The 25,863-nt window shown below is 41.7% G+C and overlaps 1 protein-coding gene and 1 long non-coding RNA gene across 2 annotated transcripts; one reads left to right on the top strand and one right to left on the bottom strand.

Annotated features, from left to right (window-relative positions):
* Positions 1-230: 230 nt before the first annotated feature.
* On the bottom strand, positions 231-25,022 carry LOC126375595 (E3 ubiquitin-protein ligase TRIM33). Its single transcript, XM_050022597.1, has 18 exons — positions 24,543-25,022; positions 22,825-23,071; positions 21,680-21,796; positions 20,352-20,466; positions 20,147-20,264; positions 18,176-18,286; positions 17,720-18,031; positions 16,884-17,028; positions 16,358-16,572; positions 5,784-5,958; positions 5,539-5,643; positions 4,972-5,208; positions 4,251-4,390; positions 3,784-3,979; positions 3,469-3,625; positions 3,064-3,268; positions 2,354-2,485; positions 231-2,081 (listed from the first exon to the last, which is right to left on the bottom strand). The coding sequence occupies exons 1-18, from the start codon at positions 24,678-24,680 to the stop codon at positions 1,947-1,949; spliced, it is 3,000 nt and encodes a 999-aa protein (XP_049878554.1). The 5' UTR covers positions 24,681-25,022; the 3' UTR covers positions 231-1,946.
* On the top strand, positions 7,493-9,992 carry LOC126375608 (uncharacterized). The gene is made up of 3 exons (XR_007567619.1): positions 7,493-7,583; positions 7,996-8,222; positions 9,790-9,992. It is a non-coding gene; the product is annotated as an uncharacterized LOC126375608 (long non-coding RNA).
* Positions 25,023-25,863: the final 841 nt, after the last annotated feature.

Below are 25,863 nucleotides of genomic sequence, written 5' to 3'. Positions count from 1 at the left end.
AGTTTAATTTTGTTTGATGCATTTACCCTACAATGCAGTCAATGACACCAACTACTAAAGTCCGAATTGGCTTATGTGGTAGAAGGGGATGATGACTAAAACAAGTGGGACATACAAACATAAGCTCACGCTATTTCCCACTGGGGTAGACTGGGACCACGGAACTCCAATTACTACGATCCTGCAACACTACTTTCGCAACAAGTGATATTGGTAAAAAAAACCCAAAGTCGAATAAATGGTCTTTATTTCTAATATTATAGAAGTGGAGTAAAATATAAATCTTAGAGACAATATACACATGTGTGCTGTAAATTAAAATAAACTAAGGAACCAGAATTAAGAATCATTTTCTCCGAGAGAGCCACATCTCACCGTTCATGGTCAACCCCTGCTGCCAATGGCGACCGACATTGGATGCTCTCGCTTACAATACGTCTTATAAACGACCTTACAGAGCTCACTCTTTACTAATATAATACGTGACCGATGACAGAATTACTTTAATTAAAACTAAATACAATCAAGATATACAATAAATAAGCCAATCGAATGAACAAGCGACGCGACAACACAACACAATGACAAACAAACGTTACTCAATATATCACAGAGATCAATCCAACAACGTGATGAAAAGTAGAAATCACAATAATGTATCAAAATTGAAACGATTCACTCCGGCACCTACGCCGCTACGCCTCGCCGGCGAGAGGGCTTTATTATATCTGTATAAAACTATACATTTTGGTTATACAATCAGCTGTCAATACTCGTCGTAATGGAAAACTATGTAACAATAATATTTAATACTTTCAAGGCTTTAATAGCTAGCTACAAATATAATATTTTATATTCGCTACATGTTAACAAGGAAAATCATGGAGAACGTGGCACTATGACGGAACGAGAACAATGCTATCCATTCAAACAATATCTATAACATCGCTACACTCACAATAACGTCCTTACTGCACTCGGTACACGAACCATTCTGCGTTGTATCCTTGAATTAATGTCTAAATTAGATTATTTCTTTACTATGTAAAGAAGTGCTTACTTGTAAATATACAATATCGTAAGCTGCCACATAGAGCTACAGGCAGTGTGTTTCTATGTCACAGTAGCGACTTGTATTGAAGTCTCGCGGGTTAACTATCTGTCACTTGTTGTCGATTCAAACACCACCGAGTGTACCGCAGAGCCCCTCATAGGGACCGAGTGCACCTTTGAAACATGTCACAATTATGGATCAAGATACATCGCCCTTAAAAAGCTTTGATAGTACATTTACACATTTTTATTTAGAAGAAATCGCGCAACGTGTAAGTTAAGATCTTTAGTCGCACGATTCAGAAATATAATTTCGTTAGCACATTCTGAATAATACAACCTGTAACCATGAACAATGACTACGAGTCGCCATATGATACTCGAACATGAGTACGAAACCGGTCCACCACAACAATACGAGAACAGGACGTACATCCTACGTCGCCTCAGTTTATACCACTTTATTAAAACCATTAGCCTACATATATTAATATATTATAATAAGTTTTATACGTCTGTCTCGGATGCGAGGACCTAGTTTTATGCATCGCTTTAGATCGGCGACCTGTACTTCGACAGTTTTGTGCACGGTTAAGTGTAGCAGCTCTCTATCCAAGGCTCCAGTTGATGTAGGTGGTGCCTCGCAGGTCGGCTGCGTGTGGGCTGCCGTACGTGTTGTAGTAGTTGGCGATCGAGTACCGCGGGTACACCGTGGCCACGGGCAGTGCGGCTGGCACTGGGGGCGCTGGGGGCTCCAGGGCCGCAGGGGGCGCCGGGGCCGCCGGGGGCCCCAGGGCCGCAGGGGCCGCCGGGGGCTCTAGTGCCGCAGGGGCCGCCGGGGGCCCCAGGGCCGCAGAGAGCGCCGGGGCCGCGACGGCCGCGGGGGACGGCGGTCAGTCGAGGCGGGCGCGCTTGGTGGGCGGCTCGCCCTCGCCGCTCCAGTAGGCGTACTCGGGCAGCCACTTGGCCAGCTGCGCGTCCAAGAACTCCTCCAGCCGCTTCGCGTCCTTGTAGATCTGAGACTCCGGCTGCGAACACAACGGACGATACGTCACATAGTACGTTAAGAAATTGACTGTTTGTTATTTTATTATTGATTTTAGCGCTACACAAAATTCTATTCAATAAAATAAAAAATAATATAATAAAATCAATGAGATATTGGAAAAATATAAGACTGAAGCATTGTCTGAAGATTGAAATGGTCTATTCGCTTACTTCATTTCTTACATCTCTTTATGAGTGTACAAGCCAATTGTATCAGTAATAACATATTAATGTCAATGTAGCGCGTGGTTACCGGGTTGTAGAGGTAGGCGTTGCGGAACATGAGCCGGCAGTCGGCCACGAAGTGCGCCACGTGCGAGTACCGCTGCGGCGCCCGCGGCTGCAGCTTCATGCGGATCATGTCCAGGCACATGGGCCGCGCCACCTGCGGGCACAGGCACACTGACACACCGCACGCGACGGCCGGGCGCAACGCTCACGTCGCGCCGGCCTCGCGGTAATCCTTCGGCACGCCGGGAAGGTGGGTCTATTTTTACATAACGAACTTCTCATCCGCCTAAAACTACTGCAGCTTCTGACAACCTGTATAGCCGGGGAAAAGAAGCTGCAAGAAAAACCTCGGCAAAGTGCCCTGGACGTTCTTTAAAAAAAAAAACATAAAATATTTTTATACGATTGAATAATTTAGCTGCCTAATATCAGTCCTCAGACATTTAATCCCATGCATTCATAATATCTTCTAAATAATCACTAACTTTATAATAACCTTTTTTGTAAAGTTTCTGTTTAGGCAAATTCTGAATGGCAATGGGAATCTTATTGTAAAAACGTATACATTGCCCCTTAAAAGATTTAGTGATCTTATGTAATCGACTGATTGTAAAGCGAGTTTATTTTATTATCTATGACCATTTTGTAGCATTTGAAAAGAGCTTATACAATTTGAACGTAGCTGCACTAAATTTTTGTTATTTTTCTTGTTCAAAGGGGATGTGTGGTCACCTTGGCGTGGTAGTGCAGGTTGTCCTTGGGCACGGGCTCGCGGAAGGGCAGGCTGGCCTCGTACTGGCAGTACAGCTCCAGCGTGATGCGCTCCACCAGCTTCTGCTGCCGCGCCGACAGGCCTCCGCCCGAGGTCTCCTCCGCCGGCTCGGGGCCCAGCTCCGCGAAGTTCACACACAGCAGGCACTGCCATGTCTCCGTCTCACTGCCCGAACATCATAAACAGTAACACTACGGATACAAGGACCACTTTCCGCCTCGCACCGCCCACAGTTGTGTAGTGGAAAAACGAAAAAGAAAATGAGCACTTATTAGGCCGCCTCAGGATGTCAGGTATGGTGGTGGGTTCGGACATCGGTGTGAGAAAAATAAAGATAAATGATGATAATGCGATGCTATACTAACTCTGGCAGCTTCTCGATGGTGGGTATGTGGCAGTACTGGTGGAACACCTTGGGGCACTTGTCGCAGCACATGAGCTCGCCGCCGTCCATGCACACGGCACACCAGTCCTCGTTGGGGTCGCTGGCGCCGCCGCCGGTGGTGGTTGCCATCACCTCCGCTGCAAACAGACTTTATGTTTGACATTTCATCATCATCATCATCAGCCCATTAACGTCCCCACTGCTGGGGCACGGGCCTTCCCTATGGACGGATAGGGTCTAACATTTATCGAAAGCTTAATACAGGATCGCATTTTGTCAACATAGGAGGCGGCACCTGCGGGCGTGTCGGTGGAGGAGTGCACGTGCGGCGCGGGCGAGGCGGCGGGCTCGGCGGCCAGCGGCGGGGGCGGGGGCGGGGGCTCGGCCACCACCTGCACGCCGTTGGAGTCCAGCTTGGCGATGGTGGCCATCAGGTCCTGCACCGACTGCGCGCACACCGCGTCCAGCTCCGACACCAGCGCGCCGCCGCCCTGGGGAACACACGCGAGGTCACGGTCGGCGATGACAAGCTCTCTCCTGCGTCAACTAGTGAGGTGAGAGATGAGCGGAACGTAGGTAACACCGATCGCACTTCGGCCGCGGCTTCGTACGATTCTGCATTGTCGTCTACGACGGGTGCGTGTACTCACATGGTATTTGGAGTAAGTTCCTGCGTGTCCCCGCACGAGACAAATTCGTACAAAGATGCCTTTATAGAATCGTAGTCGTCTTGTTCGAATTTTGTTTGCAAGTTGAACTCACCTGCAGATTAGGGCTGGGCGTCTTGGGGTTGGTGGAAGTGACGAGGCTGGGCTGGCGCGGCGCCTGCCTGCTCAGCGTGATCTTGAAGTCCAGTCCGGCACCGCCGCCGCCCGCCGCCGGCTCCAGCGCTCCTGCCACGCATACAATACAATACAATATTATTAGCTTTACTCCACGGCCTTTGTGGTCCAATGGTTGAGCGTTGGGCTCTCGATCCGGAGGCTTCGGCTTCAAATCCCGGTGGGGACATATCACAAAAAAAACACTTTATGATCCTTAGTTTGGTTATAGGACATTACAGGTTGATCACCTGATTGTCCGAAAGTAAGATGAATCCGTGCTTCGGAAGGCACGTTAAGCCGTTGGTCCCGGTTACTACTTACTGATGTAAGTAGTAATCGTTACATGAGCCATGTCAGGGACCTTTGGCGGCTCAGTAATAACCCTGACACCAGGGTTGCTTAGGTTGGTAATCCACCTCACAACCAACACTCTTAGCTTTACTCCAACTACAGCCGGGTGCAGAGTTCTATCATAATATAAGCTCCCGACTGTATTCCGAATGGAGTAGTCAGAGGTACATGTGCGACACATTCGGTTTGGCAGTTCCTCCCTCCGGATAACGCCGCTGACGTAACAATAGAATGTGAGAATTGTACAAAAAGGGAATAGTTAGAAACAAATAACTAGATGTGCAGTACAAGTGAAGGTAAATAAATACCATTGGGAAGACTCTGCTGCGGGATGTGCCACTTGGCGGGCGCGTGCTGTTGATGGTGCTGCAACATCTGTTGCTGCTGCAGCTGCTGTTGTTGTTGTTGCTGCGTGTGGTGGTGCGGGTAGTGCGGGGGCGCGGGGGAGGGGGTCCGCGGGCCCCCCGAGCGTCGCCCCGAGGGCCCCCCCGGGCCCCCGCCCGGCCCGCCGCCGCCGCCGTACGCGTTGTTATACGCACCCATCACTGTAAGATAATGGGTCACAATTATACCATGATGCAAGTAATCAAACGCCTCATGTTTGAACTTCCGATTTGCCGGTTTTTTGAATTAATAATTATAATTCCTCAACTACGTGTAATCATTAACAAGGAGATAAATTACTTTGACGATGTGGTATCATTTATTCGATTCGAAATTGTAAACTCGTGATTTAAAACAAAAAGAAAATGAAAAGTGAACTTTGAAATATTATTTTTCTTCCATTTGAACGACCCAGTTTTTGAGAAGTAGAAGCCGGCAGAGCCGGACTTTTTAATATACTACAAAATGAATGAATGCAGCGTCGTACTCACTGTGCTGGTATGCGTGCTGCATGGCCTGAGCGGGGTGGACAGGCGGCGGCGCGCGCGACCCGCGGCCCGGGTTGAGGAGCCCCCGCAGGTTCATCTCGTTCATGCCTGACAACACAGTTGTATTTTTTCTGTTTAGCAATCAGGATATAAAACAAAATGTCACCTCTAAGACAACGCAGTCATAGATACTTGTACTTTCGACAGCTGGGGTGGAGTGACGACAATGTGTGTGGGGCGGCACGTACCGTGCAGGTGGTGCGGGTGCGTGGTGGAGGTGACGTGCGGGTGCCGCAGCGGGGTGTGCAGGCGCGCGCGGGCCCCCGCGCCGGCCCCCGTGGCCCCCGCGCCCGCCCCCGCCCCCAGGTAGCCCGCCACCGCGCCCGCCCCCGCGGCGCCCGCCGACACCGACTGCACGTACGACTGTATACACACAAACAACACTCATATCATTTCAATAAATTCGCTATATTTAAATTCTCCCTCTACTTCGTGCTTCTTTGATACAAACAAAAACCGATACCTAACAAATGTTTATTACGCAACTTCTCGCTTCTCTAATCAGTAGTGCAATACCTTCTCTCGAGTGAGTTGTGGGGTCAATGACCGACCTTAGAGACGACCTTTGAAGAAAGTGGACCTTATAGTGTATGTAAAAACATTTCATGCAATTTTAAGTAACATTGGTGTCAATTCTGGTAGACACTAACTTAATTTTAATTACGTTTGAAAATTCTGAAACTAGGCCTATCTCTGCCTTGCACCCGTTCGTACCTATGTGAACTCGACTATTATTAGCTGTCAGACTAAGAAAGTTTTGTCTGCCAGAATCGGCACCCATTCTTTCAGTTGTTTATTATTAAAGAAAGAAAACATTTTTTTGTAGTAATATAATAATATTCTTATGAAGTAACAGTAGTACAGTACGACAAGGAACATGCAACTGTAACAGCTGTATAGATCATGCAGTAGAGTACATAACAACACCGACTATGTCTACACACGGGGCCACTGGACTAAAGACTAACCTGGTACCGCGCCAGAGTCTAGGCATGGAACAAGTTTATCGATATCTTTATTTTTTACTCATAAATGAATATAAACGGAGGGAATAACGATGTCTCAAGATATATTCATTGCAAAAAAAAGAGTTATGATTAATGTTATAATGTCCAATGTACATTGCAGGTGTAGGCTTACTCTTATCTCATTTTCACACTGCCGCGAATTAAGTCAGTATAAAAATGTCAGGTTAAAAAGGCCACATCGAAGCAATTCATCTAAAAAGCAATATTGCAATTTAATATTTGCGCATATAAAGTAAGTGCGCAATGTAAACAAATGCCAAATTGCAATTTAGCTATTTTTAATGATGATTGTTTATTGCAAATGGAATTCCATAGTCTCTGGTTACCCCGGTGGGAAATAGGCGTGAGTTTATACGTATGTGGGTATCAATTGCAATATGGCCTTTTTAGATCTCTAATTGGTTGTCCTCTGGAATCTCCACGCGAGGTCCGGCTCCAATCAAGGAGCTTTGTATAACCATTACACCATTGAAATGTTCCAATCACAGATCATATAATACTAACGTACAGATGCCTCACGTCATACAACGAAACTGTGCCGTTCTAACTCGGGCAATTCTTCGGGCTATTTTTAGTTCTAATAAATGACCACTAGATGCCGCTAAAACGCCCCTTTTTTAGCGGCATCTAGTGGTCATTTATTGATGGGATCGAACGAATCGAGCGACATCTAGTGAAATTTCAGCTTACTGAGTGCAAGTTATTGCAAGCACAATATATTTACTTAGAGTTAGAGTAAAATTAAGATAATAGATGGCGCAAACGGATTTTTTTTCTCAACGTTGACATGGTAGTATTATAATCTGTGACAATGATCTGTGACATTGTCAAGGTGACAGTTGTTAGTTGACATACGATTATATCTGATGTTTGGTGGGCAAAGAATACAAGGTCTTTGTTTGGTGGGGTTTATTGATTACGTCTTCATTTTGTATTGGCAAAAATATATCTCCAACTCCTGTAAGTATCTAATTAGTTACTAAAACTGGAAGATAATTAAAAACATAGCTAAGGTCCTACCTAGAACGCAATCGTCCCTTATCATCCCGGGCGTGTCGTAAACCCGACTGAGGAGAACCTTTATGAAAGACAAGTCTTTTCTAGCATGATGAAACATTACATTGGACCACCGGTTAAGCACCTGAGGACTTTGTATAAAGTGCTTCCAAATTGGTCTCTGCTTACTCGTGGCTCTGCCCAGCCTAATCGGGATTACAGGCGTAAGTATAAGTATGTATGTAGTAGATACTTTTTTGTGTAGCTGTCACCTATCTATGATACAAATCATAATATACTGTTTGTTGAAAAAAAGTTAAATAAGTCTAGTTAGGCAGTGAGCGTGTTGTGAATTTAAGCCTGTAATTTATTTCAGATCTCTAAAGACGATGATAACCATTATGAAGAATGACATGCAAAGGCTATTTGAACCACATATCAACAATTTTCTGACCATGACCAAGTGATGAATATGATACAAGTCTACCTCATGAAAGCCACACTACTTTTCAAAGAAAAATATTTTCTTTGGAGTTGTAGGTATTATAGTGAAAACTTAATCCTGACTTCTGTTCTGCATAAATGAGAATCGCACTATGCCAGGTATGTATGCTTAAATTATTATCCCATTAACCCATTTCTTTGAGCCCGAATATCTAAATGTTCAATAAAGTAGATAAATTTCAAACTCATCGGATTACATGCGTAATAGGTCATCCATGTGTCTAAATGTAAAAAATAGAGCCTACTATTACTACTCATTGGTATATGAGAGTATTAACTCACACTTACTCTCCTTCTCAGGGCGGACAGAGCAGAGTTTTGGCACACAAGTTTTGTCATACATTGCAATATACCTACTATTATTATATAGTCACTATTACTCTAATATAAAATAGGTCATAATGGTAGACTTGTTTGCATCTCAAACGATGAACCCGGTTCAAACCCTGGTACCGGACTTGCATTAATTTAATTTAAACAGTTCACATCTAGCACACTTGGCCTGACCATTATAGGTAGCGATACAGCCTATCGTTAGCCTAACGGAAAGCTCGTGAGGTGCGTGTGCTTAGTTCATCTTGTGATGAATGTTACTTTGACTACCTCAATGGGATGCAAGATCTTGCTTATGTTATGTTATTATATTATCTGTGATACATAGATAAACTAATGCCTATAATACCTAATGGGTGGTAGAAATGTTTTGTTCTGAATATCATTGCCGATCAAAATTAATGTGCTCTTTTAATAATAATAAATAATAATAATATAACGTTTATTTCAGACCAACACAAATATGTATAACAGTCCATAGATTATTAGTAGGTTAATAACAATTGTGCTTAATAAACTATGTTAGTATTGTTAATTTAAAATCTAATTATTTACTTATTTTTTTTTCTTATTTACTATACCCATAGCTACTTCGACCCAGTGCCGTTGGATTAAGCAGTCCGGTCTAGCAGCAATCATTTTCAGGATGCCGTTGGTGCTGTTTCGTAGGCGCTGCAGCAGAGACCAGGCATTCCTACGAATTATGGCGTGAAAGCCATCTATGCTTGCCTTCGCAAACATGTTAGAAGCGCTACAGCGCCATGGCAGCCCCAACAGCATCCTGAAAGCGTTATTATACTGTACGCGTAGGGCGTTATAGGCTCGACGCGTATGTGTCACCCACAGACCGCTCGAGTAAAATGATTGGCAGAACGCCTTAAAAAGTAACACTTTAACTTCTGCGGAACATCGAGCAAACCTGCGGACAATCATATTAGCTCTCACCGCCAACGCCCTACGCTCCCTCTCTATATCATCGTCATCCGTTAGACTGCTGTTGACGACGTGGCCGAGGTACTTAAATTGTTCAACTCTCTTAAGTGCTACACCATTGAGACACACGGGTGGTACACTGCGTGGCGGCTGGTTACGTGCTCTAAATACAAGCAGCTCGCTCTTCTTTGTGTTGTATTTTAGGCCGTGCTCCTCCGCGTATGTCTCACAGATACATATCAGCTTCCTCAAACCAGCTATCGAAGGACTGAGCAGCACCATGTCGTCAGCATAGCTCAAATTATTGACACAGGTACCTTCAATGTGACAACCGACATGTGTGCTGCCCAGCGTCCCGACAAAAAACAAGACGTAATAACTATTATATTTTCATTTGTAGGTAACATAATATAGCGAGTACCCTGGTTGAGTCAAGATAATATAAAATAAGTGGAAAGAGAGAGAACAAGTAGTAAAGGAAAGGATGTGCAAACAGCCGAATGTGAATCTGGCAATAATGTGCCTGTTTAAATGAGTTTTAGTTGAGTACCAAATAGTTACCTAGGTTTTCCTGGGAAAAACACTGATCCAGCTTTTCTGATTCAACTGAGTTTGTGTATGGTTTTGAATAAATAACTAAACAATAGAAATGTGTCTTTTTTATTTTACTATCCCCTTTCCATTACATAGATAGATATCATTTAAAGTAACTATAAATAATTAATTGTTCATTACAATTTATATAAAAGTAGTATTAGTATATTATAATTAAGATACCTACTTGATTATTAAAATTAACAAATTTAATGAAGTTGGATTTTTTTTTAATGACTAGAATGAAAATACAATAAATATTCAATTAAACTACTTCTTTAATTCAAAAGGTATTACATTTTGTTATTGTAAGATACAATACTAATTTCTTTTTTAACACTTTGCATTTTGGCGTGTCTTCAGTAATTGACAACCATCTTCTCTTCGGCGTGTTGCACTGGTATGCTACTGCTGGCGGCTCCACGAGCTCTTCAAGTTCGCAGTCGCGAAGCCGTTTATTTTTGTACACCTTTTTCGGTGTCAGTACTTTAAAAGTACCTGATGAACCTAAAACGAAAAATAGTATGTATTAAATAATGTCGTGAATCTTATCTTCTTATCGTGGGTGGAATACCAGCCTCATCAACCCTAGTGTCAGGGTTATGATTGAGTCGCCAAAGGCCCCAAAAGATGAATGTAAAGCAAAGTTGTTGGAGATAACAATACCTAACATAAAGGAAGAAAAGGGCAATTATAACATTCATTAAAGTAGGTAGGTAACTAACGTATTAACGTAGCCATTTTATAAATATTAAAATGTGTATGATAAGTGATTCCTAAAAGATAGACATAGGTAGGTACTTATAAAAAACCACAATACATTGTTTTGTTATATCTCAAAACCATTAGGCAGCTTTTTCGATGAAAGCTCCCACTAGTCTTGATTTTTTTCGGACATAGATTGAACATCAGCGCTCAAAAAGTGGGACGCAAAGTTACTGTTAATATAGCGACGTGACAGTATTTCTCCGCGGTGCGCGATTAGGCGCCGAACTGGCAACATGCGAAGTGCGTGGTAAAAAGTTGCAAATATAGAAGCTCAAAGAAAAAAATATGTAACACTTCTTGTAAGTCATGACATTGGTGCTAATTCCTGTAAACACATCTAACTTTATTTTAAGTTATATCTATTATTATTATTTTTTTCTTTTGAGATAGCCGCCAACAAACAGACGAGCGAATGGCGTGGGAGCTTTGTTTTATAATATTATTATAATGACAGATAGAATAAAAAAATAATAATGACAGATCTCTCAATGCGTCTTATCGGGGCTTCGGGGGATGCTAGGGCTGGTAGTTATTTCTGTCAGAGAATTAGCCTGGCGATTCAGAGGGGTAATGCTGCCAGCCTGTTGGGCACCTTGCCTCGATGTGACGCATTGGAGGAGGTGTTTTATTTATAGGGTGTGTTTGTTTTGTTTTTATTTGAATAAATAGATTTTAATTATAATGACAGATATAACTTAAAATAAAATAAATAAAAATAATGATTAGATTACTGACGTGTTAAAGGCAACCAGACGAGATATAGAATGTAAACAAAGTTTCAGAGGTTCAAAACATTTATATTTGAATAAATTATCATGAAGTTCGAATTTTAATCGCTGTCGTCTGTACTAGACAAAGATGATTCGTCGGAAGAGTCCGAGTCAGCTGTGTTTATGATAAAACTATCTATCGTATTATCAATCATGTTGTCAATACTGTGTTTAAATCAACAACTACTCATAATACCAGCAAAAATCAAAAATAAAAGTAACAGAAACGGAATAATAAGAACAAAAATCTAAGTAGGTAAATACGGGGACGAAAAAATATGTATCACTTCGAACGCAATCCAAACAGAAATGAACATGTTCATAAAATGGCGGTCCAAATGTTGACAGCTGCAGTACCGACTGCTTTCCTGTACCTACCACGAAACACAATGACAGCTGTCGTTGACCAACTGACGCCATAACTGCGCGTACGAGTGATAAGGACAGAGATGATAATCCCTGGTTATCGCAATGTAACTCAGTAATGGTCCGTTTGTTTACCTTTTTGTATCTCGTCTGGTTGGCCTTACTTTACGTACCTATATGATTTTAGGTAGCTACGCTGCGGTATAGGTTTTGCGTGAAAGAGCCACAAACATAGTAGGTACCTACCTACTTAAGTAAGTGGAATGATAAGGCTTTATTACCTACATTAACTCGATTCATCTGCCACACACGATGCGTCAGGTCATCGTGTGTACCAATGTAACCTACCTACCTATAAAATGTATGACGAAATCGTGGGTCGCCCACCAATGAACTGTTTATTATAACACTGCCCGATCCTGATGCCCGAGCCCGCGATCTCGACGCATCGCGTTTGGGTAGTTTAATAACCGCTATAATATATACCTATAAGCCCTGTAAGCGCGGTGCACTGTTTTGTACAAGATTGTAAACAACTACGTCTCAATTCCGTGTGTCGAGCAACTATAGACTTTATGTCATTATAAAGATAAGATCCATTCTAGCTTGTTGCGTTGCGCGAGGTCACGTGTTATTACGATTGTAGGTAAGTAGGTAGGCAGGTACCTACCTACTGGCTGAGTCGCGCAAACGCAAATGATAGGTACGTACGATGCGATGCGATGCGTAGTAGGTACCTAGGTATGTAGGTAAATCTGCCTGTATGTTTGTTACCCCTTCAGGCATAAACAACTGGTTACGTTATGGTAGGTTACATTACCTACCCATCTACGACAATCGCCGTCTGCGTAAAGTTGAAAGCGAAAAGCTACTTTTCTACCTATAGCTACCTAACTTACCTAGGTAGATACTTACCTATTATGGTATTATAAACTGCTTATATACGTCCCACTGCTGGGCACAGGCCTCCCCTCAATCAACCGGAGGGGGTATGGAGCATATTCCACCACGTTGCTCCACTGCGGGTTGGTGGAGGTGTTTTTACGGCTAATAGCCGGGACCAACGGCTTAACGTGCCTTCCGAAGCACGGAATCATCTTACTTTTTCGAACAATCACACCTGATTGCTTGAATCACCATTCAAGCCTGAAAAGTCCTTACCAAACAAAGGACAGTCTCACAAAGTGATTTCGACAATGTCCCCATCGGGAATCGAACCCGGACCACCAGATCTTGAGCCTATCGCTCTAACCACTAGACCACGGAGGCTGTCAATTTGTCATTAAGGTATTAAGTAGGTATTACAGATAGTAGGTAGGTATCTTGGTATAGGTACAATAAAGTAATATTTTACGTCTTTAATTATTTTAAACCCTACAATTTATGTTAATACGGCTGTATTATAGTTTAGTTACTGAAAATGGTTCGGAATCGAGACGTCTATAGGCACCTATCGAACCTATCTATCATCACAGCCCGGACACTTCATACAAACAACCTATCCCCTACTTTAAACATTTAACTAGGTAGGTAGGTACCTACATTAACTTGTCTACATCTAAGTAGTAGGTAAGTTGTAATTAGCTAGGTACCTAACATTTCAAAAAAACTCAAGGTCGGTAGGTATCATTCATGTAGGTAATAACTCACTATCACTATACTAAAACCCAATATTATGTAGATATTCAAGCAATAGGTAGGTACCTAACTAACCTACAATAAAAATTTGATTGTATTTGTATTAATTCAGTGGTAGGTAAGTACCTACCTACCCAATTGTAGGTAATAACTTGACAAATTAATTGTGCTTACCTGGTGAGGAAGTGCTTGAGCGATTTTGAACGTCTTGAGTCTGATATGGTTCTGGAACTGCACTTCTCTGGAGTCTTTTTCTATGACCAGTCTCATTTCGTACATACTTGATATTGAAATGGTCAATGCATAAATACCTTGACCGCAAATTTTCTGCAGGCAAGTGGGCAATGTTCATATTACCTACAAGAAAAGAATATAATTTTCAATAAAACATAAATAGCCTATAGATGTTCCACTGCTGGATCGTCTCTACCCTCAAATAACAGGAGGTAATCGTTTTGGTGGTAGCCCGGACCAACTATATAATTTCTGAAGCAAAGCTTACTCTTACTTTTTCAGACAATTAAGTGACTTAGTCCGCAATGTCATAACTAAACAAAGATTAATGGTTGGATCATGGTAGTGGTTCCCTGGAAGAAATTGCTTAAACAGGCCTCCCATGTGTACTGTAGTAGGTATGTTGCATAAATGTTTGTGATCATTAAAAATATTTGATTTGTGATGAATAATCTCACAAAGTAATTTTGATAATATCAGAAACAGTACCCGGACCTCCAGATCATAAGCCTAATGTTCTAATCAATAATACACAGAGGCAGAATCTACTAAAACAGCAACTTTTGACATGTCTTATTAAGTTCTTGTAGGTACCTACCTATACATAATGTATGTATAGATTGTTACCTGCTGAAAGGTGGTCAGGTGTGAGCGAGACCAAGATACTAGGTATACCTCATTTGGGTTCCTGGCTTCTGTACACAGTCCCGATGTGTGAAATTGGTACAAAACTGTAGGTTTGGTAGATAGTAGTTTATCTTAGGTATCTATTAAGACTGTATAAGAAGAAATAAATTAATGTTTTATTTTTATTTATTTTCATCTTAAATTAAAAGTAAATGTGTAAGTAGATATCTGGGGGGCCAAAATGGCTACATCAAAGCAATTCATCTAAGAAAGCAATATTGCTATTTGACATTTGTTTGCATCGCACACTTACTTTTATATGCACAAAATGTGAAACTGCAATATTGCTTTCTTAGATGAATTGCTTCGATGTGGCTATTTTAACCGCCCTGGTCTATAAAATGTTCAATAAAACAGTCCAAAATTCAGCAATAATTATGTACTTGATTGACTTTTTTTAACTTTTGTCCCTTTTATTCCACAGTTCACTTGGAAATATAAATCCATCGCATACAGTATTGGTATATAGTAGGTACTTTACAAGTTTTTGACTATTCCAGTGCTTTAGTAGTTATAGCAATTGGTTCAGAATCTGGAGGCCCTGAGTTCCCAGTAAGAATATGTTAAAAATCACTAATTATGATTTTCAAGTTTGATTAGTATATCTATATGCCATGCTAAATTACCCAATTGTACAAAAGTTAATTTAATAATTCCAAATTGACATTGAGCACAATACCTAATTATATTATGTTCTTCAGACAGAAAAAACTGTTCTACTACTCTAAACTGTTGATCTCAGCTTGAGTTTAAGTATTACATTAATTATGGTAAACTAAATGATAAATGGTGACAAATGATAAACCGATTAGGTACCAAAATAATAGTCTAGCAAGTAGGGGGAGTGGCAATAACTTTCCCACCATGTTAATTAGGTATTTCTTTTTATTTTATTCCAGTTTTGATTGTCATTGATTCTATCAAATTGTTTGTTTGATAACTTTTTGCAGTTTAATATTAAAAATAAATAAAAGTAAACATTTAACTACTTACCGCAATTCTCAAGCCATACTTTTAGGCGGTTGACGTCATCCCACGGAAAACGGAACATTGACTTCTGTTCCGAAGAATTTGTACAATTATAATAAGAACAATTGTGTGCAGACATTTTTTATAACCACTGTTCCTGTGCCGCTACGTGAAAGCAGGTTTCATGAAGCCAAATCAAAGTCCGATTTCAGTCCAGGGTTAGTTTGTAAACCACAATACACAAAACGTAGAAGGCGCGTTCGACTCGTAATTCAAACGAAAACAAACATTTTCAAACATAGGTAGGTTACTAACCTACCTACGTTATTTGAAAGTTGCGTTTTTTTTTTGTTCTCAAATTTAGTTTTAAATGATATTTATACAGGTTATATTTTTTTTTTAAATTTGATATTGTATCTCCCATAATTTATGAGAATTACAACTAAACATTTAATTAATTCAATAAAATGTATTTTGCAAATAAACACAATCTTTTAAAAACGTAATATTTTATTATCTGTGGCAAAGCTAGATCGATGTTGCAATAATTAACGATAGATGGCGCAACTTTAAGCGAGCTTCTTACACATAATTATAGATGGCGTTAATAAAAACGAGAACGTTCAACCCCTCAACAAGCTCCATACTCGACGTAGTTCCGACGTAAATCCGCTAGAGTAACCACTAAATTTAAAAATATAAAAATCTCCATTAAATGCCAATATCTTTGATTAACTTTTGGTTGGAGTATAACTTTTAAATTATAAAACATAATTTTAGTGCCTATTTATCGATTATTGGCTTTTAAAGAAACTTTAATTACAAATCGGTACTATTAGCGTCATCTATTGAATTTTTTTTGAACAATGTTTCCTAATGTTCGCGATGAGAACCCATGGTTCCAATCATTACATTACAAATATAGCAGAGGTGGATAGTGACCTGATGCATGGCGGCGTGCTGCAGCGCCACGACGGCGGAGTGCTGCGGCGGCTGGTGCGGCTGCAGGTGGGCCACGGGGAGCAGGGCCCCCGCGGGGCCCGCGGCTCCCCCTGCGCCCCCGGCGGGGGACGCGGGCGGGTGGTAGGGCCCCTGCGCGCCCGCGCCGCCGCCGTCCACCTTGCCGTCCACCACAATGGCGCCGATCGTCGACAGGACTGCGAATACACACATACGTTCATTTAACATTATCGCATTTTTAATCTTTATTATTAAAAAATAAAAAATATATTATTGGGGTAGTCAGCGGTATAGTATCACATGATGAACTAGTAAGTAAGAACTTCATTAGACCAACGTGGATAGGTGGTAAACCGTAACAATGTTTGTAACGGGCGAGCCAACTGTACTATTGAAAATTGTACCTTAATACAAACGGCGACCCATAGGAGTACAGTGGCTTATGTTACAACATAAGCCAATCCTTTGTTGAGCAGTATAGAGTAGTAATAAGTGGTGTGACGGTTACCGCGTATGAGGTCGGGCAGCTTGTCGAGCGCGAGGCTGATGCGCACGGGGATCTCGGGGTTGGGGATGTCGGCGCGGCGCGACTTGATGCGCTGCAGGTGCGCGCACACCGCGCGCTTGGAGTACAGCACGGCCGTGTCGCTGCCCTGCACACACGAACACATATATACACACGCACACATATACACACGCACACATATACACACGCACTCATATACACACGCACACATATACACACGCACACATATACACACGCACACATATACACACGCACACATATACACACGCACTCATATACACACGCACACATATACACACGCACACATATACACACGCACACATATACACACGCACACATATACACACGCACACATATACACACGCACTCATATACACACGCACACATATACACACGCACACATATACACACGCACACATATACACACGCACACATATACACACGCACACATATACACACGCACACATATACACACGCACACATATACACACGCACACATATACACACGCACACATATACATACGCGCACACCGCGCTTGGAGTACAGCACGGCCGTAATATTACAAAGCACGTCACTGTATGGTTCATCACATCCATAGCAAAACTTAAATAAAAAGTGGACGGGAGTACTGTAGCAAGTGTTAGATTTTTTTAAACGATGACTTCTTAATAAAGGATCGCAACAGAAATTCCGTCTCCAGTCACCCATTTCGACTCTTAAAACGGTGGATTGTTTTATTTTATATGAAAAAAGGTCCCGACGAATTGAGAACCTCCTCCTTTTATTGAAATCTGTTAAAAAACCAAATAAGTTTTACCTGGTCCAGCGCATGGTTGACGAAGTCGACGCAGTGGTCAGTGATGGCCGCGAGCTGCTCCAGGGCGTCCTTCTTCTCGCCGAGCGTGCGCAGCTTGGAGTCGCACACCTCGTTGAGCCGCAGCACCAGCTGCTTGCCGCGCGAGTTGATGGCATTGGTGAGTTTCACCACGCACTGCGTGATCTCGTGCACCAGGGCCTTCTTCTTGTCCGCAATCAGCTGCTGCCGGTCGCGGATCACCTTCATCGCAGAGCCGAGGAGGACGCGCTTGTAGCTCACTTCCGAGAGTAGCGACGCGATACTCGCACGCGCCTGGAGACAATGTGTCAAGTTAGTTTAGATAGCAGCAGTCTTTTTTTTTCAATTTTACTATTGAATGTTCTGTTTCGTGTAAGTTTTAACGCCAATAATCAACTGCAGCGTGTATGTTTATTTCCTTCGTCCCCCGGCGTGTACCTGGTGCGCCATCTCGGTGCTGAACTGGTACTTGTGGTCGCGGTGGTGCTGCAGCTGGCAGTCGCGGCACGTCAGCCGGTCGCACGTCTCGCAGAACAGCGACAGGCGCTCCTGCACACACAACAATCCATCATCACACGCTTCTGAACTGTTAATACATATACAATACACAATTCTTTATTGCACAAAAGAAATACAAATTAAACAAACATACAAAAAAAGGCTGCTTTATTGCTAAAGTTGCAATTTCTTCCAGGCAACCTTTGAGTGACATGATATAATACAATTAATGAAATAACAATAGCGGGGCAAACAGTGCAAAATAATAAAATTAAAGTTACGTACTTTAACCACTGTATACTAAATATAAGGTATGCAAACAATATATAAAATACCATAATATGTGCCTATCAATAACACAGGCACTGAATTTTTTACATACATACATACATAAACTCACGCCCGTAATCCCAAATGGGGTGGGCAGAGCCACAAGTAATCAAAGACAACTTGCAGCCACTGTTGATACGAAGTCCTAAGATGGATAAATATTATTATTATTGGATGGATGAATTTTTTAATACAGGAGAAAAGGCTAGTTTTCAACTATTCAAATCAGTCACTTTACTACACGTCAAAACACGAAATTACTATGGAATTTGTATGAAAAAGCACACTGTGACGTCATAGAAAAACGGCTGTTTATGTCGTGTTTATGCATTTCATTGAGTAGTTTATTCAAAGGTTTAATTCTATGGGCATCATCGTGTGAATATACATATATGTACATAAGATGGAGCTAGCCCGCCTAGAAGGTGCCTGTTCACTCTGGCCTTGAAAGCACCCGGGTTATTTGCATTCGGAAATACAGAAGACGGCAGAGAATTCCACTCCCTAGCAGTGCGCATAATGAAGGACGATGCAAAGCGCTTTGTGCGAATGTTTGGGATATCTACCAAATAGGAATGGAACCCGGCCGTACGTCTGGAAGTCCGAAGATAAAAGGGGGATGGTGGAATGAGCTCGTGTAGATCGCGGGCACACTCCCCTGATGTGCAATCTGTGGAATACCGACATACTGGCGACTTTTCGCCGATGTGCTAAGGAGTCTAGCTTAGCTGTTAGCCGCGTGCTGCTGATCATCCTCTTGGCTCTGCGCTCCACTGAGTCCAAAGCGGCAAGTTGATATTTAGCTGAACCGTCCCATAAATGGGTTGTGCGTATCGGAGCCTCCACGAGGCTGTAATGGCCAGCAGTAATATCAAAAATTCCTTCAAGCTCGTCAAAGATACGGTGCATTCCATGCCACACATACATCGGAACGAACAAAGAAAATATACGTAAATGCGTCATTTAAACATAACTGTCTATTTACTCGCAGTTATTAGAAATTGCGCAATACACGAGGCAATAATTTAACACGCTCGTGCGTAATTCTGTGTGACTCAGAATTATGGAACGAATGTAAGTGGTAGAGTTGGCAGAGGAAGACGTAGGCTCCCAAAAGCCTCCGCCAGGACTGGCGGTATTAAGTGCTCTCTAAAGCACGGAAGGATCCGAAATAAAAGCTACAAAACGGTCACCTGTCCAGAGTCTGCCCGCACCCGACATTGCTGAACTTTATTGATCGGTAACAAACAACACAACAACTCGGCTGCGAGCTTCATGGTCACACGCTGGACTACAGCGGGCGGCCGCTAGGATTTTTTAAATTCAATATAGGTTTGCTCTTGTCCATAATTGTCTCACCTAACGCATAATGTCAAGTGAAGGTGTGCCCTCAGTTGGTGCACGCTGAACTAGTGAATGTGAAACAAGCGCGCGTCGCGCCTGGCGTGGTCACAGTAGCCGCCCACGCCCACGCCCTGTTGCTGGCTGTTATCGAGTTTGCAGCCGTATTTAGGACGAGACGAAAGTAAGTGGCTGCTGCGTGCGTAATGTAATGATGTACGAGTACAGCCACGGTGGTACCTGCGGGTGCTCCCTGCAGAACATGTCGTGCGCCTGGCGGCCGGCCGCCGCCGCCGCCTGCAGCTCTGCCAGCGCTTCTTCCTTCGACTTGATCGTGTGATCCTTCGTTATCTTTAGCCTGCACACACAAACACACACCATAATTTATATACTGATAGACCCGCAGCTGTTGTCCTGCTGAGCATGTGCAACGGTGGCGTCGTACCTCTGGTGTGCGTGCACGCAGTTGTCGCAGATAAACTCTGCGCAGTCGACGCAGTAGCTAGTGGCGGGCTCCGTGTCCTCGCAGCTGTTGCACTGCTGCTCCCCGCCGCCAGACCCTTAACACACGAAAAATCAAATCAAAGATCGGTTATTTCCTAAGTAGAGTCAACACAGAACACTGTCTGAAAGTCAAAATCGTATTTTACTTTTATCCAACAATAATCTCCCAGCACTTCGATACACCACACATCGTTTAGTACTATACAGGACGCACGCGCGTTCACAGTAAAAAATACCATAAACATCATACATCGGAAAAAATATAAAAGCTAAGTTATTTCTTAATAATATTAGTACCTATTACAAATAATTAAATTCAGTCACAGCCTTACAAATGTAAAGCAAACAGACAGTCGAAACAGCACAGGTAAGCCGGCCTTGTAACCGGCAACTGTATCGCGTTCCAATAATATAAACTTCAGTAGATTTTTAATTATTAATCCCTCTAGGCTGAGTTGATGTGATTGCTTTTTGCCAATAGCGGTGCATACTTACCGATACAATGCTTATATTGGTAGGCTCCGCGCGAGCGCGAGAGGTCGCGCGCACTCACGCGAGTGTTCCCAACAAGGCACAGTGAACGATTGAAGTTCGGGTAGATAGCGTCAACAGTAATGTGACTGTGACAAATAACTAATTAACTAACAGAATATACTCGCACAAGACATACATGATATAACAACAGATCGGAGATAACGTTTTTATGGCTGTACATAGTTTGCCCAAGCTTTACATGTTTAAGACAAGGGACATGTAGGCAGTGATGCCAAGTTTCATTTTTATTTTCTCAGAGCCCTTAAAGCTTTCTAAATCTGCGTGCGTACCGACGGTAACATTTGCGTTGCTCACATTACACCATAGATCACTAGCTTCATGACAAACACTTTCACAATAAAGACTGAATACGATCTTCTCTCGTGTCAGACGTGAAGTCAGTGACCAATCTGATCAACCCTGGTGTCAAGAGTACTATTGAACTTGACAAACCTATTTATGTTATGTATATTAAACTTGGATATTGGGGTCCATCTGCCACACAGCCACAGAACATAAGCTAACGGATAAATCCCAATGGGGCAGTCAGAGGTACATCCATCGCAAAATGAACTAAGTAACACTACCTCACTGAGCTTTCTATTAGACCTGCCTGATAGGAGTCGTATCCCCATCTATAATGGTCGAGCCAACAGTGTTAGTGAAAACTGCACTTAGTATAAGTTAATATAATAACTCATAAGACTGGTGATGTACTAGAGGGTGTGCACATACCGTTGTTGCCGGTGTTGTCGATGGCGAGCTTCTCGAGCACGAACCGCTGGTCCACCATGTTGGCTGGCTGGCACTGCAGCCGGCACACGGGGCACGTGATCGTCATGCGCTCCGCACCTGCGGGCACCGAGCTTGGACATTCTATGCTGCACCGTAACCGACCACCGACACGGCGTATAGCATTCAGCATTATGCCATAAACTAGCAGTGAAGGTAGTACTAAGTTTTTAAACATGTGAGACTGCATCCAACTTAAAGACTCATTTTTTACCATATTTTGTACAAATAAAGGACAATGCTCAAAATGTATGGAGAAAAAAACCAAAATCGATTTTCGCGGACACGACGCCACCTTTACTGATTGATGAGTATTAATCAGTGAAAGTAACACTGATTGAATCATTGGGGTTCAGCTGTATGTATAAAGAAGTTGACCTATATTTACAGTCTTATATGTATTTTTGGGGCAGTGACCGAAAACAGGTCGTTTATAATATCAAAAATAAAAAAATATTCAAGTTTTTCAGAGAGAGTTAATACAAGAAATTATTGGTCTAAAATTAATCTCCTGCTCCTATGAGCGATAAGAGTTTACGACTTCAAATCCGCGAATAGGTAACAATCAAACAGCAATTGTATGTTACAAAAGAAAAGTACATACATACATAAACTCACACCTGTTTCCTACCGGGGTAAGCAGAGGCTATAGAATTCCATTTGCTTCGATCCTGACACACTTCTCTTGCTTCCTCCACAAATGAAAAGTATAATAATATATTTTTTCCAAGTTTAGTTTTTGAATATGTAGGAAAAATAAATATTTCGCCTATTTCTATATATGCTTAAATGTTGAAACAAGTTTTGTTCTTTTCTTATAAATAACTAGCTTAATTTACCACGTGGGAGTCGGTTATAATATAACGCGCGCCACGTTTTTTCCATCCCTTTAGGGTGTGATTTACAAGATAAAAACTATACTAGGAACATTCTTTCCAAGGTCTCAAACTTTCTTCACACCAAATTTCGTCCAAATTGTGTCAGCAGTTTAAAATAAGTGTGAAAAGGTAACAGACAAACAGAATTACTTTCAAGATTGCACTGTCAACTGGGTCACTGCGACAACATCATATGTCGCGATTATATACCTAGGAAGTCTCGGCTGGGAGCAAGTTTCTCCTCGATCTTGGCCTTGATGCAGGGCTCGCAGGCAGAGTGCAGGCACTCCATGAGCTTGGGCGTGCCGTCCTGCTGCGCCAGCGCCGCGCCGCACAGCACGCAGCGCGCCGCCGACGCGGGCACGCGCGCCTCCGCCCCGGGCGACGCCAGCGAGTCCGCGCCGCCCTCGGCCGCGGCTCCGGTGCCGGGCGACGTCGCGGATGCGACATTGCCCGCCTATTCAATTTCAAACAATGTTAGACACAGGGATTGTACACAACGAAATTCAGCATGGCCATGTTATGTGGAGTGCATTCTATATAACAATTATTATGTACCAACATGATACTATTATAAATTTATTTTTTTATTTATTTTAAATTGTGTTAAGTACTGTACTTATTTTTAATAAATAATAATAATTTGTTTAGGATAGATCAATCAGGCTTTAGATTTGCTAGATTATGGATATTTAAACACTATGACAATGGCCTAGCACACATTGTCTTGCCATTGGCTTACAGAGTTCAAGTGAAGCTAAACCATTCAGATCATTGCTCAAACACAGGCAAAACATTTTAACAAAATTGGTCAATCCATTTTCTTTGTAATACAAGACTAAAACATGTCAATTGATTTCTATTACAGCAGGCAATAGACAATACATAGATGAATGCAGCTTCAAGGATGTTAAAAGTTATAGAGAAATTGTGATTTTACATTATACATATAAGAGACTATAAGATTACTTTTATGCAAATCAATTGAGAGCCCAAGGTCATATTTGGGCAGGTCAACAGAAAAAGAAACTGAGAAGATATGAAATCTTGTCATTTAATTTAAACCTTTAATGCCAGTGCTTGTCCTGTGCTATTGAACATAACATAACATAAACAGCCTATATACGTCCCACTGCTGGGCACAGGCCTCCCCTCAATCAACCAGAGGGGGTATGGAGCATACTTCACCACGCTGCTCCACTGCAGGTTGGTGGAGGTGTTTTTACGGCTAATAGCTGGACCAATGGACCAATGGCTTAACAATCACAATTTTTTATTTAACTAATGACAATAGCACTGACATTGTAGTGTGGTGTTAGGATTGTGATGATGATGAAGAATGATGAGGATGGATACAAAGAATATAAAATTGACGTTCAACAAGTTTATCATGACGTTGAATAAATGGTTCTGATTTCTGAGCTAGTAGAATAGTTATGATATCTATGGTGAAATCTATAGTATACTACTACACCCATTTTAAAAGCATACAGCACCATAAGCATCAATAGGAAACACACAGTAAGGTAATTATTGAAATTGAAGACTAACCTTGTGTAGTTAGTGACTTTTTACTGTGATCTTTAGTTTGATTGTAACTTTTGCCAATACAGGTTTTATTTAGATTTTCACTTATATGGTTAGAAATTCATTAGATATCATATTAAATAATTTAACTAAGAGTGGAGTAAATTGAGTAAACATCATAAAAAGGTGTAAATGTTTTCTACCGGTAAAAATTGAGTTTTAATAATACTTGAAGATTCTATGATCAATTATATGAAGTAAGAACACGAAATGACATCAATAATTAATATAAAGCATATAAATAGTATTAATGACATTGTCAAACAGATATCATTACAGTTTGCTTTCAACTTCCTACTGAGTTCAGAAAGTAAGAGTTTAAAAAATGTTGCAAGGCTTACATTGGTGCTGGTGTTGGAGGCGGAGGCGGTAGCGGCGTCGGGCGGCTCCTCGGGCACCTCCTCCTTGATGGAGACGCCGAGCAGCGGGCCCAGGTCCATCAGCGCGCGCTCTATCTCCTCTCCGCCGATGCTCTCCATCTGGTCAGCTTTTCCACCACGCTCTCCTCACTCCCCACACTACCGCACTAGGTACGGAAACATTTTCTCTACGGTAATTGAAAAGTTACCCAAACTTTCACTCAACCTGAAGGCTGGCACGTCGACATGATTGGTTGAACGAACGAGATGCCACTTGAGTTTCCGACAGCGTCTTCCTAAGGTCACCACACAGACCTAATATTATAAACAACACACAAGTATCATACAATACAGTAGCCGTTCAAGATTTAATTAATTTTCTTCTACAATAGGATAGAGCGAGATTTATCAACAATAACTTTCAGAAAAAATTGTAACATGCGTCCGTCTGACCGACCGATAGCAATCCCATAGACAAACTAAACTTTAATGTTAGGTGAAGTATAGATTTGTCATAAAAATCTTTTTTAATTTGTAATTTTATTAAATAAATTGATTTCATTTCTGTAATTTTCAAAAAGAAAAATCAGGATTTTTCTGTATTACTGTACGAATTACTATAGGTAAAGTTCAATATTACGGTAACTTCACATAAAATATAGTTATAGAACCAAGTCAAAAAAAACCAAACTATTGTCTATGTGCAATAGAGTTGGCAAATGCATGGAATAACAAATATTTTACGAGTTACTCTGTTCTTGAGAGAGAACTAGTATAAATAAACTTTAATATTTAGCAGCGCGTCGCGCCAGCCATTTTTAATATCTCGAAAAGTAGTAGTTATTTTTTTATGGTCTTTAATATGAAATAAAAATCTAAATGACTATCTAAACACAAGTACATACTGGTGTTAGCTAGAGACACCGCCGCCATAACGAGTACTGAAGGGGATGATTCAGACCATGATTCTGAATCGATATCATGTGGAATTTCCTGTCGAAAAATAATGTGTCATGAAGATTTTAGTATTTTTTTAAATTATTTTCAATTCTATACTTTTGCGACGGAAAATTCCATTTGATATCAATTTAGAATCATGGTCTGAATCATCCCTCAAACTTTTCGCTACGATACTTGAATTGGGCCAAGGACCAAGTATTTATTGGGCTGGTTTTCCCTTCGCAGGTTAGAAGGTCAGACAGGCAGTCGCTTCTGTAAAAAACCGGACCTGTCTAATTTTCAGGTTAGGTAAGTAGACCATGTAAAAAACGGGATAATGCAAACTAATTCATCCGTATCAAAA

Source organism: Pectinophora gossypiella, chromosome 19, assembly GCF_024362695.1.
Source record: "Pectinophora gossypiella chromosome 19, ilPecGoss1.1, whole genome shotgun sequence".
In the NCBI taxonomy this organism is placed as follows: Eukaryota; Metazoa; Arthropoda; class Insecta; order Lepidoptera; family Gelechiidae; genus Pectinophora; species Pectinophora gossypiella.
This window is presented reverse-complemented; position numbering and strand designations above follow the sequence as displayed.